This window comes from Gekko japonicus, unplaced genomic scaffold, assembly GCF_001447785.1.
Source record: "Gekko japonicus isolate JY-2015 unplaced genomic scaffold, Gekko_japonicus_V1.1 scaffold253, whole genome shotgun sequence".
Classification (NCBI taxonomy): domain Eukaryota; kingdom Metazoa; phylum Chordata; class Lepidosauria; order Squamata; family Gekkonidae; genus Gekko; species Gekko japonicus.
In genome coordinates, this window is record NW_015173681.1 from 345,135 (window position 1) to 360,553 (window position 15,419).

At 48.2% G+C, this 15,419-nt stretch overlaps 1 protein-coding gene across 1 annotated transcript in view; it reads left to right on the forward strand.

Moving 5' to 3' along the window:
* The first annotated feature begins 606 nt into the window (after positions 1-606).
* The window catches only part of LOC107120364 (WD repeat-containing protein 86-like), a 15,441-nt gene continuing 628 nt past the window's right edge, over positions 607-15,419 (forward strand). Inside the window, exons 1-3 of the mRNA XM_015423049.1 lie at positions 607-624; positions 4,208-4,343; positions 12,283-12,386. Coding sequence (XP_015278535.1) covers positions 607-624; positions 4,208-4,343; positions 12,283-12,386 — 258 coding nt within the window. The remainder of the gene's footprint in view (positions 625-4,207; positions 4,344-12,282; positions 12,387-15,419) is intronic.

Genomic DNA, 15,419 nt, shown 5'->3' on the forward strand with positions numbered 1-15,419 from the left:
AAACTAATTTAAATCATTTCTCTATAGAGCTCTTTATATAGTCAGATTTGTTGGTGGCTCTAGTATAAGCAATAAGAATTGTGTACTCGCTTAACGTAGCAAAGTATAAGCTTATTTAACTAGAAGCTAATGTTGTAAGCATTGTGAATTACCAGCATCTCTTGGGGGTTTAGTGGTTTTCTTTACTTTCACCTGTAGCCTGTAGTTACCTTTCCTTGTTTCTTTGTAGTTTATAGAAAATGCAAATTAAAAAAAAATCCCCTATGGGGGGCCAAAAAAAAAAGCGTGAGTCACACATCTGTTTATATATATTTGGTGTAGTGTCCAAAACCACTTTGTAGATCAGCCAGTCATGTGCTTGGAATTCCCTCTATGTAGTAGGATGTGTGTGTGTGTGTGTTCATGAACCTTCTTGTTGTGTGTTCCTGTTCTAGGGCTCAAAGAAGCTGGTGAACACAGTTCTGAGTTGTGCGGATGAGGCATTGGCTGGAATAGTGGCCTGTAACCCTGGCCTTCAGCTGCTTCGGGGGCACAGAGTGGCATTGCGTTCTGACCTGGAAAATGTGGAGGGCAAAGTGGCACTTATTTCTGGAGGTGGTTCCGGACATGAGCCAGCCCATGCAGGTTCGTGGGGCCAAGTTTATGGAATATTTGTATGTTTGAGCAGCGTGGTGGATGAATGTCTGCCCCTGCCCCAGGTTGAGCATATGGCATTTCATAGACACAGGCATGGTTTGGATCTAGTAATTGGGGTTTTTTTTGCTCTTCCATCTCCCCTTCAGTCACTTCTGACCTGTGGAGAGCAGACTTCCAGTGTTTTAGATCCAGTTGTTCAGCATATAAGTACCTAATCCCAATATGAAGACAAACGTCTATTTACATAAATACAGTTTTAAAAGTACATATTGTCTGCATATGCAAGAACCAATACCAAATGTGTTTCTGCACTAGGCCCTCCTCAGTGGTATAACTCCCTTCCTCGGTGGCATAATTCAAACTGAGCACTCGATTAATTTAACAAAGACATGCATAAAACTAATCATATACTGAATGGACCTGAAATGAAGGGGAGAATAATTATATGTCTTTTAAGAAACAAAATTAATTAAATTTTTAAAAGAATACATGGCTTTTGAAGAAAAGGGAGTCCTCCTGGATCTTCATGTTGGATATTCTGGTGCCAAGAGGTTTGAATGAAGGAACTGATTGGCTGTTTGTCTGATAGACTTGGCTGCTTTTTGGATTGAGGTGTGCAAGTCAGCTGATGCAGTTTTCATTTCCCAGGTGCTGCTGATTACCTCTGCATTCTTTTTTTGTTTTTCCCCCTCCCCTCTCTCTTTTCTGTTACATCACATTTTCCGCACCCCCACATTTTCCATACATTCAGATGGGTGGACTACTATGTTGATTTTCTTCTAATTGTACCTGAGCACTCCATTGTAGCTTTGAGCATTTCAGATTGGACCTAAGAAGGTAAATATTGTACCATTTAGGGTTTTTTTAGTTGGCTACATACCTTTTTTTCTAAAACAAATTTGCAATTGCTTAGTCACATGTTTTATATGTATTTTAGATCAATGGGCAACAGAAATATGTTGCTGGCAATTCTGTAGCTAGCAGGTTCAGAATCTTTTTCAGCTTTTGGCTGCCTGATATGTCTCCCGTCTCATATGCAATGATATGTCTCCCATCTCCGGTGCAATTAGTGTCCTTGTCAAGATTTATGAGGGGAGTACAGTGGTTAGAAGTAGGAATAACAAAGGTCGGTGAAGATGAGCTCTAAGCGGCTGAGAAAATAAATCTTCTGCATCATGGTCTCTTTTGCAAATGCCCATTACTAGGAGCCAAAATACAAGCTCCTGCTAGAGCAAATTGCAAAAAGAAAAGAAGTAAAAGAACACTGAAGGTCTCCAAGCCAAGCCCAATATGAATTCTTCAATTAGGAGTTCACAGCAATATTTTCTGCAGTTTGTACAACAAATGCCTCCCAGCTGTAGGCTCTGAAGGCTAAAACCCACCAGCTGGAGAAGCAAAATAAACAGTCCAGGGAGAGTGGAAAAAACCCAGTTACAAAACCTCAGGCCAGCTATAGCTTATCAAAGTTCAGAGCTCAAAATAAAGTACTTTATCTTAAAACCAGATTAAAAGCAGGAGTGCTGTGCCAATGTATCTACTCAGGACCACAAAGGAAATATTTTACATCTTAATGAGTTGCTCATGTTGGATCACAAGAATATTTGGCACCACTTACTCCATGGGTGAACATCTCAGGGTAAGGTAGCTATCCCAGTCCCATGTATTCAAATAATTAATTTTGTTTCTTAAAAGACAAATAGATAATTACGTCTCTTTTTTTCTCTCCCGCCCTTCATTTCAGGTCCATTCTGTATGTGATTAGTTTTATATATGTCTTTGTTAAATTAATGGAATGTTCCGTTTGAGTTATACCACTGAGGAAGGCCAGGTGCCAAAACGCGTTTGGTATTGGTTCTTGCATATGGAGACAATATGTACTTTTAAACCTGTATTTACGTAAATGGACATGTATATTTATGTCAGGATTAGGTACTTATATGCTGAAACATAGGATTGCTGTTTTTAAATGATATTTTAGCACTTCTGAATGTATTAAATATATGATATATTGTACATTTGCACTACATGCATAGTTATTGTTTACTTTCTCTTTGTTCCAACCTTTTTGGTTACCTTTCTTGTGCAGCACTGTGTTTTTCTCCCCTTTTTTGGTTGTACTCAGATCCAGTTGCCCACATGGGCAAACTTCTTTGCAAGCTGGAAATGCTGCAATGAAAAGGGAGGTAAAATTGTCTATTCTTTCTTTGTTCAGTGTGTACTTGCAGAGAAGGAGGAGCGAACATTTTCTTCCCTTCTTTAATGCAGCCCCTTGATTTGCATTGGGGCTTATCCATGTGTGTCCTCTGACCCCAAGAATCAACTTTCTTCAGGTCAGAAGGGACTGATGGTGCTAGGGGAACTTGGCTTAAATCCTGAGAGCCAGTTTGGTGTAGCGGTTAGGAGTGCGGACTCTAATCTAGGAGAACCAGGTTTGATTCCCCACTCCTCCTCCACATGCAGCTGCTGATGTGACCTTGGGTCAGTTACTAGTTATTTCAGAGCTGTTCTCTCACAGGCAGTTCTTGTTAGAGCTCTCTCAGCCCCACCTACCTCACAGGATGTAAGTTGTGGGGAGGGGAAGGGAAAGGAGACTGTAAGCCACTCTGAGACTCCTTTGGGTAGTGAAGGGCGGGGTATAAATCCAATCTCTTCTAGTTTGCGGCATCCAATTCTACATTTATCAACAGCATGCAGACTGATAAGCTGAAAATCTTACCCCAGCTCTTCTAAATGCAGTGGCCTTCTAAGACTGCTAAGACTACTGCAATTCGCTCTGTGTAGGGCTACCCTTGGAAACGCTTTGGAGACTGCAGGTGGTCCAGAATGCAGCTGCTGGGTTGCTGACCGGGACATCCAATTCTGCGGCAGCCGCACTGACTGACAATTAGTCTCCGGATCCAATTCAAGGTGTTGGCGTTAACCTTGAAAGCCCTTAACGGTCTGGGACTCTCATTCCTGTGGGACCGCCTGTCCCATTACAACCTCCTGCACTCCCTTCGGCCATCCTCTAGGGGCCTCTTGCAGGCGCCTGCCCCCAGGACGGCTCGGTTAGCTGTCACCAGGGAAGGGCCTCCTCAGTTGTGGCCCCTGCCCTGTGGAATGCGCTCTCGGATGACACCCGTGCCCTGCAGGACTTGTTTAGTTTCTGCAGGGCATGCAAGGCCAAATTATTTAGGCTGGCCGTTGGAGTGTAACCACACGTTTAGGCTGCTTTTATTAGTGGTGTGGTGATAGCCACATATTTTAATAGTTTAATATTTTAATGTTAATATTTAATATTTGTTATTTGTTCTTATGTTCTTTTTACCTATTGGTTTTAATGCTGTAAGTCACCGTGAGCCCCTTTGGGTGAGCGGCGACTAAAAAAAAATCTAATAAATAAAAATTTAAATTAAAAAAATGTATAAGTGAAGTATTTCTTGCTTTGCATGGGTTGCAGTACCATTTAAATGAGGAGTTGCTTTTGGGTCTTTATTCCCCCTCCAAGCAGGCGTAGGTGACCGAAGCTCAGAGCAGCTTCTAAACGACACCCCTCTCACGGAGGCACTCTTTCTTCCTCTTTTCCTCCTAGCTCGTGAATCGACGCTTGTATTCAGGGAGTGCAGACCGGACGGTGAAATGCTGGCTGGCCGACACCGGGGAGCGGGTTTGGACGTTCAAGGCTCACAAACACAGCGTCAGCACTTTGAAGTACCATGCTGGGATATGTAAGTTCCAACAGACCCCTACCTTGGCATCCCCATTGTTCTTTCTCCTTCTGTTCCTTTCTGCTACCAGTCGGTGTAATCATCTGAGATGATGGCTGTGCACTGTTCTAGGCCAGGGATCCCTATCATAGTGCCTTCAAACACCTTTCTCCTGTCGCCTGCCAAGTGCTTTTAGAAAGAGGGAGAGGCCAGGTGGGGCTTTTGCTCAGCAAGGCTGTTGATTGGCCATTGGAGATTTGATTGGCTGTGCAGATTCTTTAAAAACGTTGCTTGGCAGCAGCTGAGACCGCGACATGAGGCTCTTTGTGGTAGGATTGAAAGTCAGCTGCAGGAGCCATTTTGTGGCCGGCTGGCTCAGTCTCCCGTGGCAGCCATTTTGTGGCTGTGCCCATCATGTTGTGTCAGAATTCCAAAGATGCCCACAGGCTCAAAATGGTTGGGGACCCCTGGGCTAGGCATTGGAAGCGTATTATACCATAGATTGGGGCCAGCTGTTGGGAGGACGTGACCCCGATATTACAGCAACGCCACTGGCTACTGATCCACTCTGGAGAATATGAATCAGGGGGAGGCCTTGCCCACTATGTCCTGTTGTTGGTCCCCCAGAGGAACTGTTTGGCCACTGTGTGAGACAGGATGATGGACTAGGTGGGACATGGTCTGATCCAGCAGGGCTCTTCTGATGTTCTTACCAGGGGAAGGCCTCGGCATCTGTGCCCTGTTGTTGGCTGTCCAGAGGAACCGATTGGCCAGTGTCTGAGACAGGATGCTGTACTAGATGGACCGTCACTGGTCTGATCCAGCAGGGCTTTTCTGATGTTCTTATCAGGGGAAGGCCTCAGCCTCTATGCCCTGCTGTTGGTCCTCCAGAGGAACTGGTTGGCCACTGTGTGAGACAGGATGCTGGACTAGGTGGACCACTAGTCTGACCCAGCAGGGCTCTTCTGATGTTCTTATCAGGGGAAGCCCCTGGCCTCTTTGCCGTGTTGTTGGTCCTCCAAAGAAACTGATTGGCCACTGTGTGAGACAGGAGGCTGGACTGGATGGACTCTCACTGGTCTGTTCCAGTAGGGCTCTTCTTATGTCCTTATCAGAGGAAGGCCTCAGCCTCTACGCCCTGTTGTTGGCCCTCCAGTAGGGTTGCCAAGTGGCACTTACCTTGCCGGCAGGGGACTCCCGTGCGGATCCCGGTGCGTGTGCGCGCCGCATGCACGTCACAGGGAAGTGACGTCATGACGCCGGGCACGCTGGGGGTGCGGCCACGACCATACAAGGGAAAACCATAGAGTTTTCCCTTGTATGGCCGTGGCCCTGCTCCCAGCATGCCCGGAGTCATAACGTCACTTCCCTGTGACGTGCACGCTGGGGCGGGGTTCCCCCCGGGGCCCGATTCCCCGGCGTTGGGGAACGGACCTCTGGGGCGGGGGGGGGGTTCCGCCCCCCGGGGGGACTTGGCAGCCCTACCCTCCAGAGAAACTGATTAGCCACTGTGTGAGACGGGATGCTGGACTAGGTGGACCACTGGTCTGATCCAGCAGGCCTCTTCTTATGTCCTTATGTACCTGGAGAAGCTGGGGATTGAACCTGGGACCCCCAAGCAGATGCTCTACCACTGAGCCACGGCCCCTCCACTGTCCAGAGTCCCAGTCGCAGATCTCCCCAAGCTGTGAGTATATTTTGGCCCTAGGAGAAGTTGTTGGGCTACAAACACACAACTGGGTCCTCTTTTCTTTCCCGCTGCATACCCTGGCCCTCGTTTGAAGAGACAGCAGGCGGTTGCTCATCCAGATAGTCGCTCTCTGTACTTCTTCTTCTTTTTTGGGGAGGGAAATAGCAGCCAACCAAGACTTTTGTGTTTAAGGAATAAACGTTTCCAGATGGCACAGACTCAGCCCAGCAGTTGGCAAATGTGGACTGCTTTTGTGCTCTCCTTAGTAGCTGGACATAAAAGCATAAAGCTCTTCCCCGAGGGCTTAGTGACGAAGGCCCGCATTCTGCCGCTCCACTCAGCTATTGGCAGCCACTTCCTCTGATGCAAGAGGTATTGGAGGAGAAACTCGTTCTGCTGGAGGGAGGTCCCCCTGGTAGCTGAGCAGAGCGGTGAGATCCAATTTTTTTTTTGCATGCTTTTTTCACATCCTGAAGTCGATACCCGCTCCGGCTGCGTTCCCACCAACACCAAACCCACGTGTCCCCTGCGTCTCGGCCATGTGGCAGTGTGCGTTCTGCAGCCATGTCGTGGATCCGTTGTTCACTGGACACACCACAATCAGTGCTCCCTCTAAGCTGTGGAGTTTTGTGAGCAAAATTTCTACTTTGGGAGCTACTGGCCTTAAAGCTGTGAGCCAGCGATTTGGCTGCTGCACAAATCAGTTTGCTCTGGAGCCATCCCTTCCTGAGCGGAGACAAAAAACATGTGAGCCGGAGGCTAAAAGAACTGTGAGCTAGCTCCCACCGACTCAGCTTAGAGGAAACACTGAATGTACCTCCCAGCTGACATGATTTGTACTTTTGACTGGTGCAGTTGCAGTTGTTGGTCCCCCAACCCTGGATGGGTGAAAGTTGAAAATGGAATAAAGATGTTTGTCCTGAGGTGGTCATACCAAAGACTGAACTGGGCTCTTCTGGGACGAAAGGCTCCTTTCTATATTGCCGTACACAGCATATATAACTTCATACACCTAGGAAGAAACACTGTTTGGTGGAGTGGTTCAGTGCGCGGACTCTAATCTGGGAGAACCGGGTTAGATTCCCCACTCCTCCACTTGCACCTGCTGATGTGACCTTGGGTCAGTCACAAGCTCTGGCACAGCTGTCCTTGACAAAGAGCAGTTTGTGTCAGAGCTCTCTCAGCCCCACCCACCTCACAGGGTGTCTGTTGTGGGGAGGGGAAGGGAAAGGAGTTTGTAAGCCGCTCTGAGACTCCAAGTGAAGGGCGGGGTATAAATCCAATCTCTTCTTCTTCTTCTTCTCTTCTGTTAGAAAAAAACTCTAAAGTTTCTCAGAAGCAAACAGCAGGAACTCAGCTGGATTAAGCACCAGTAGTAACTTAGAGACCAACTAGATTTTCAGGGTAGGTTCAGGTGGGGTAGCCGTGTTGGTCTGAAGCCACAGAAGAAAGTTGGAGTCCAGGTGCACCTTGAAGACCAATAGCTGCCGTGTGCACGCACACTTCTTTTTCTGTTGTGGTGGTTAGGAGCACAGACTCTAATCTGGGAGAATCAGGTTTGATCCCCCACTCCTCCACATGCAGCTGCTGGTGTGACTTTGGTTCAGTCACAAGTTCTCTCGGAGCTGTTCTCTCAAGAGCAGTTCTCGGGAGAGATCTCTCAGCCCACACCTCCCTCACAGGGTGTCTGTTGTGGGGAGGGGAAGGGAAAGGAGATTGTGAGCTGCTGTGAGACTCCTTCGGGTAGGTAAGAGTGGGGTATAAATACAATCTCCTCCTCCTCCTCCTCTTCTTCTTCCTTCAGATACCTTCTTCAGATTTTCTGGGGGTTTGAGGTTTTGAGAGCCAAAGCTCACTCAGGGGTACGTGGCTCCCGTCCGATGGCCCTTTCCCCCCCTTAAAAGCAGCTTTCACAGGGGGTGGCTCAGAGAGCAATCCTAAGGAAAGTTACTGCAGTCTAAGCCCATTCATTTCTGTGGGTTTAGACTGGAGTAACTTTGCGTAGGCTTCCACTGACAAAGCGACGGCTCTTGTGGATTAATCGGCTGCCGCGTCTCCAGTCCCTCCCCCCCCTCCCCCACCGTGAATATGTGTACGACGTTCCTGTTATATAAATACACGAAAAGAATAAAGCACAACTGAGACTCTTAAAACCATGGCTCAGATATTAAAACCGTCTTTGCCCAGCGACTGCTAGGCGAGTCTCTCTTGGAGGATGCAAATAAAAACCGGGTCCAAAATTCTGTGCGCTCCTATGCAGCTGTTTGTAAATGGCCCTAGAGAGATTGCAGAGGGTGACTCACTTCCCACGCCCAGACAGAAGATGGGGGGAAAATTGAAGGTTTATTGATAATGGCCCTGGGCATAGAATGCCAGCCATAAAGGTGCCACTGAGTGTCGTATTTTAAAACGTGTGCCAAACTCCCCCCCCCCTCTATAGAATATTGCTTTTCAACAGAATTGAATATTCAAGGCATCAGTTGCTTTTGCTTTGTCAGAACAGAATGTAGTGAAGGGGGAGGAAGAACGTAACCGAATATCCCTTCAAAGCAGGCGATGCCCTTGTGCATTGGTAGGCGAAGAATTTCTAACCCGTTCCATATGGAAAACCCCTTCATATAAGGCAGCGAGAAACAGGCTTGCACTGTTATTCAAACAATTAAAGTTGTGGTCGGAAAAGGAAATAAATTGTTCTGCTTGCTAAGTAGTGAATCATTGTGTTTAACATTCCCTGGTATGTTCATGCTGCATGCTCGACTGATAACGATATAGGGAGATATCTGTCCACAGGGCCTTTGTTTTTGACAAACAGTAATGAACGACATAAATCGTACAGGGTTCAGGTGGTCAGCCATGCTGGTCAGAAGCAACAGAACAAAGTCTGAGTCCAGTGGCATCTTTGAGACCAACAAAGTTTAATTCTGGGTGTAAGCGTTCGTGTGCATGCAGACTTCTTCAGATACCCAGATGAAGTGTGCGTGCACACAAAAGCTTATACCCAGATTTTTTTTTAATTTTATGTTTATATTATAATTTAAAAAGTAAATAAAATATAAAAATAAAATAATAAAAATTTGATTTTAAAATAAAATAAAATAATAAAAAAATAATAAAAACATAAACAAAAAAAATAAAAATTAATTTATTTTTAAAAAAAAGCTTATACCCCAAATTAAACTTTGTTGGTCTTAAAGGTGCCACTGGACGCCAACTTTGTTCGATAAGTTGTACTGATTTGTTTTGTTTTGGCATTTGTATTTTTGGTACACACACAGAATTTAGGAAACAGGGCTTGGAGAGCAGGCTGAGCCGTTCCCTGGTTCGGCTTCTCATATGGGGGCTTCACTGAAGAAGGTGCCTCCGTCCCCTAACCTTCCTCGCAGGATTGCTGTGCAGCTGAAGCAAAATAGGCCAGGCTGAATCCAAAGGTGCTTTTCCTTCCACGTGGCCACGGCATCTTCCACTCAAGGAAGGGCCACTGTATACAAAGCATGATCAGAGTGGATCTCAATCTGAACGTGTCCCTCGGGTTGCATGACTTCTTATAGAATCACAGAATCGCAGAGTGGGAAGGGGCCCTACAGGCGATCTAGCCCAACCCCCTGCTCAATGCAGGATCAGCCGAGAGCATCCCTGACAAGTTTGTCCAGACGCTACTCAAAGACTGCCAGGGAGGGGGGAGCTCACCCACCTCCCTAGGCAGCCGATTCCACTGTCACACAGCTCTTACTTTCTTACTCAAACAGAAACTCAAGACCAATTTCCAGACTATGAAAGCTGCTATCTGAGGATCTGCATAAATACTGGCTGTTTTCCTTCTGCACAAGGCCCTTTGAATCCAGCTCTCCATAGTCACCTAATTTTTTTTTAAAAATCAGCTTTATATTTGTCCTTATTCTGCGGAAGCCCTGACCTGCATAGCCCAGGCTAGCCCAATCCCGTCAGATCTCAGAAGCTAAGCAGGGTCGGTCGTGGTTGGTATTTGGATGGGAGACCATCAAGAGGGTCGTGACACAGAGGCAGGCAATGGCAAACCACTTCTGAACGTCTCTTGCCTCGGAAACCCTACGAGGTTGCCGTAAGCTAGCTGGGGCTTGATGGCACTTTCTGCAAACACAGACCCTTGAGGCTTCTCTGGGCCTGCTTTACTGCCCTCTCGGTGCCAGGGCAAAACGTTTAGCTTCACCCAGACTTTCAATTGACGTATACCATCTTCCTTCACTGCATTTTGGTCTCCTTTGTAGCCTGAGCATCATTTCACGGATACCGCTTTAGTCTGCCTAATACTGTTGTTACGGGGGCGACAGTAGGGTTAGCCCTGACCCGAATCACCCAGGTTAGCCTGATCTTGGAAGCGAATCAAGGTCGTCCTGGTTAGAATTTGGATGGGAGACCACCAAGGAAGTCCACGGTTGCAACGCAGAGGCAGGCATTGGCAAAACCACCTCTGTTCGTCTCTTGACTTAAAAACCCTAAGGGTTTTCCATAAATCTGATCCAACTTGACAGCTCTTTCCACCACTATTCTGAGAGAAGAGGGTTTATTAAAGTTCTGCACAAATGAAAACGTTTGCAAATGGGTGGCAGGCCAAATTACACAGCTCCGAGCCCTCCCCACCCCACCCCAGCCTCATTTTAAGAACATCAGAAGAGCCCTGCTGGATCAGACCAGTGGTCCACCTAGTCCAGCATCCTGTCTCACACAGTGGCCCACCAGTTCCTCTGGACAGCCAACAACAGGGCATAGAGGCTGAGGCCTTCACCCGATAAGAACATCAGAAGAGCCCTGCTGGATCAGACCAGTGGTCCACCTAGTCCAGCATCCTGTCTCACACAGTGGCCCACCAGTTCCTCTGGACAGCCAACAACAGGGCATAGAGTCCGAGGCCTTCCCCTGAGAAGAACATCAGAAGGGCCCTGCTGGATCAGACCAGTGGTCCACCTAGTCCAGCATCCTGTCTCACACAGTGGCCCACCAGTTCCTCTGGAGGGCCAACAACAGGGCAGAGAGGCCGAGGCCTTCCCCTGATAAGAACATCAGAAGAGCCCTCCTGGATCAGACCAGTGGTCCACCTAGTCCAGCATCCTGTCTCACACAGTGGCCCACCAGTTCCTCTGGAGGGCCAACAACAGGGCAGAGAGGCCGAGGCCTTCCCCTGATAAGAACATCAGAAGAGCCCTGCTGGATCAGACCAGTGGTCCACCTAGTCCAGCATCCTGTCTCACACAGTGGCCCACCAGTTCCTCTGGACAGCCAACAACAGGGCATAGAGTCCGAGGCCTTCCCCTGAGAAGAACATCAGAAGAGCCCTGCTGGATCAGACCAGTGGTCCACCTAGTCCAGCATCCTGTCTCACACAGTGGCCCACCAGTTCCTCTGGAGGGCCAACAACAGGGCAGAGAGGCCGAGGCCTTCCCCTGATAAGAACATCAGAAGAGCCCTCCTGGATCAGACCAGTGGTCCACCTAGTCCAGCATCCTGTCTCACACAGTGGCCCACCAGTTCCTCTGGAGGGCCAACAACAGGGCAGAGAGGCCGAGGCCTTCCCCTGATAAGAACATCAGAAGAGCCCTCCTGGATCAGACCAGTGGTCCACCTAGTCCAGCATCCTGTCCCACATAGTGGCCAACCAGTACCTCTGGAGGGCCAGCAATAGAGCGTGGAAGCTGGGTCCTTCCCCTGATGTTGCCTCCTGGTTCTGGGATTCAGAGGACTAGTGCCTCTGAATGTGGAGGTTCCCCTCAGCCACCACGGCTAGTAGCCATTGACAAGACTTACCCTCTGTGAATCCATCTAATCCCCTTTTAAAGCTGTTTATTCCTGTGGCCATCACTACATCCTCTGGCAGCGAATTCTGGCAGCAGATTTAAAAAAAACATGAAGCTGCCATATACAGAATAAGACCAGTAGTCCATCTAGGTCAACATTGTCTACTCTGACTGGGGGCAGCTCTCCAGGCTATCAGAAAGAGGTCTTTTACATCACCCACTGCCCAGTCCTTTTGAACTGGAGGTGCCAGGGATTGAACCTGGGACCTTATGCATGCAAAGCAGAGGCTCTGTGAATGAGCCACAGACTCTATGACTGAAACTCCCTTTGTATTTCTGTTTCTTATACAGGGGCAAACAACCAACTCAGATCCCTGCCATTCTTTCCAACAATTGATCCAAAAAAGTTCTCCCTAACCCTCCTGTTGCAGTAGACGGGGAAGGAAATAGGCCCAGAGTATATCATTCTAAAAAGCTCCTCTCCCTTGGTTTTTCATAACAGTGTTTACAGGAAGCGGAGATGCCTGCGTGCGCGCTTTTAATACGAAAACCGGTATTCTGCAGAGAGTGTTCCGAGGGCACAAGCTGGTTATCAACTGCATCCAGGTGAGTCGCTGGCTTTTGGAGCTTTGGAACCTGCAGACGTGGGCTTTTGTCACAGGTGGAATCATTTGGGTGGCTGGCAAAAAAACCCCGTGGTGGTGTAAGGGGGAAAAGAACTGTTGGTGTCAGGGGGAAAATGAAGACACCCCCCCCCCTTTGTGTGGACTTTGCAATAGTACACAATAGGGAATTGTCCCTATGTGGAAGCAGCCAATGCTGTGCAATCGCTGGGCTTTTGTAATTTTTGATGCAGCAGAGGTAGGAGGCTCCTTGCTGGCATTCAAGGAAATGAAGAGCCTGTCTTTGCAAACAGTGGTACTGCTATTGTGGAGCTGCAAAAGAGAGCAGTGTAGATATACATCTCAGCCCGCTTCTGCTGAGTGAGCAAAGGGCTCTTTAACCCAGGCAAAGGGCTCTTTAATCCTCTCTTCCCACTAAGATTCTTTGGGGGATTCAAGGAAACGAAAAGCCTGTCTTTGCACACAGTGGTACCGTCACTGTGGAGCTGCAAAAGAGAGCAGTATAGATATACGTCTCAGCCTGCTACTGCTGAGTGAGCAAAGGGCTCTTTAACCCAGGCAAAGGGCTCTTTAATCCTCTCTTCCCTTTAAGATTCTTTGGGGGATTCAAGGAAACAAAAAGCCTGTCTTTTCCCACAGTGGTACCATCACTGTGGAGCTGCAAAAGAGAGCAGTATAGATATACAGCTCAGCCCGCTTCTGCTGAGTGAGCAAAGGGCTCTTTAATCCTCTCTTCCCACTAAGATGCTTTGGGGGATTCAAGGAAACGAAAAGCCTGTCTTTGCACACAGTGGTACCGTCACTGTGGAGCTGCAAAAGAGAGCAGTATAGATATACATTGCAGCCCACTTCTGCTGAGTGAGCAAAGGGCTCTTTAACCCAGGCAAAGGGCTCTTTAATCCTCTCTTCCCACTAAGATTCTTTGGGGGATTCAAGGAAACAAAAAGCCTGTCTTTGCACACAGTGGTACCGTCACTGTGGAGCTGCCAAAAGAGAGCAGTATAGATATACGTCTCAGCCTGCTACTGCTGAGTGAGCAAAGGGCTCTTTAACCCAGGCAAAGGGCTCTTTAATCCTCTCTTCCCACTAAGATTCTTTGGGGGATTCAAGGAAATGAAAAGCCTGTCTTTGCACACAGTGGTACCGTTACTGAGGAGCTGCAAAAGAGCAGTATAGGAATATGTCTCAGCTACCTTCTGTTGACTGAGCAAAGGGCTCTTTATCCCAGGCAAAGGGTTCTTCCCACTAAGAAGATTCTTTGGGGGAGCCCCCCATTCTTGTGCCCTTCTGCTGCTGACTGCAAGGTGCAGAGAAAGGCCTCTTTAATTGCCCACCCCCCTCAGAGTGACAGTTCCAGAGGCTGTGGCAGGGCCTGCTGAGCTTCCTTTGTGACCTGAAACCTGCCATGGGAGCAGCAAACACAAGCCTCTGTTGTTTGCACCACGGAGGTGAGTGGGTCAGGAGCCCTTTGCATGTGTGGGTTGGTGAGCAGAGGCTGTCATGCTTATCCTTAACCCCTGCTTAGCTTAAAATGATGGGAGGGAAGGTGGCATGGTATAGCCCCATCTTGTCACATTTTGGAAACAAAGCAGGGTTGGTACTTGGAAGGGAGACCACCAAAGAAGGCTCTGCAGAGGAAGGCCATGGGAAACCGCCCCTGCTTCTCATTTGCCTTGAAAGCCCCTTGCTGGGGTTGCCATGATTCTTGGATGGGAGACCACCAAGGAAGACTTTGCAGAGGAAGGCAATGGCAAAACCTCCTCTGCTTCTCACTTGCCTTGAAAGCCCCTTGCTGGGATCACCATAAGTCCTGGATAGGAGACCACCAAGGAAGGCTCTGCAGAGGAAGGCCATAGCAAACTGCCTCTGCTTCTCATTTGCCTTGGAAGCCCCTTGCTGGGATTGCCATAAGTCAGTTACGACTTGACAGCACTGATGAACGAACATAACTTAAAATGTGGCTTCTCTTACCGATTACGTGCTGACCAAAGCTGCAGGTTCCACTATACATAAAGTTATGTTTTGCCTCTTCTGACTCTTTAGCTTCCAAGCAGAGTTCGCGAGAACACAGGTTTGGTTCCTCCTCTATTAGTGTCCCTCTGTCTGTTTTGTACTTTGGGAGAATAAAAGCAACGTGTCACGCTTGCACTCCCTGCTGCCTTCAGCTCCTCATGAACTCCTCTTGCCCCCTGGCAACGCTGTGGGTGTCTCATCAGCCAACTGTGCCACCGCCGCAGAGACTTTTAAGCTCTGTTAACACTGGGGACGAGAGTGAAGCTGTCCTTCCTTGGGTTCAGGTGCATTTGTGTTCCATACACTCTGTGATGACCAGCGGAAAGGGGCCAAGCCTGCCTTTAATTGAGGGGGAGGCGCAGCAAAGAGAAAGAGAACAGGGGAAGAAAAACAGCCTTCCTGAAGCAATGACCACATCTGCTTGTTGAAGGACACAGATTTCTCCTCTGTTAGGTCTGCAGAGAGGAACTGTTCCCAGATCCGGTTAGGAGCTCCCTCCTTGTATCTTGCCTACAGCGAGGGTTGACAGGTCCCTTGGAGCAGCTGGCATGGGATGGGAGCAATGTTCCCTCTAAGCTGTGGAGTCCTGTGAGCAAAAATTCTACTTTGGGAGCTACTGGCATTAAAGTTGTGAGCGAGCGATTTGGGTACTGCATAAATTAGTTTGCTCTGGAGCCAGCCTTCCTGAGCTAAGACAAAAATGTGTGCGCTGGAGGCTAAAAAAACTGTGAGCTAGCTCACACTAACTCAGCTTAGAGGGAACACTGGATGGGAGGTACACTTACTTGGAGTGAGGAAGAACGCCGGAAATTAATCTGACGTGCCTGGGTGACCCGGAAGTGATGTAGGCATGTTGGAGGCGACACTCTGGTTTTTGGGCCAACCTCTATGGTAGAATTAGCTTCTACCATAGAGTTTTGCCCAAAAACTAGAGCAGCGCCCCTGACATCCCGACGTCACTTCCAGATCACGTAGGAACATTGTGTTAATTTCTGGCCATTCC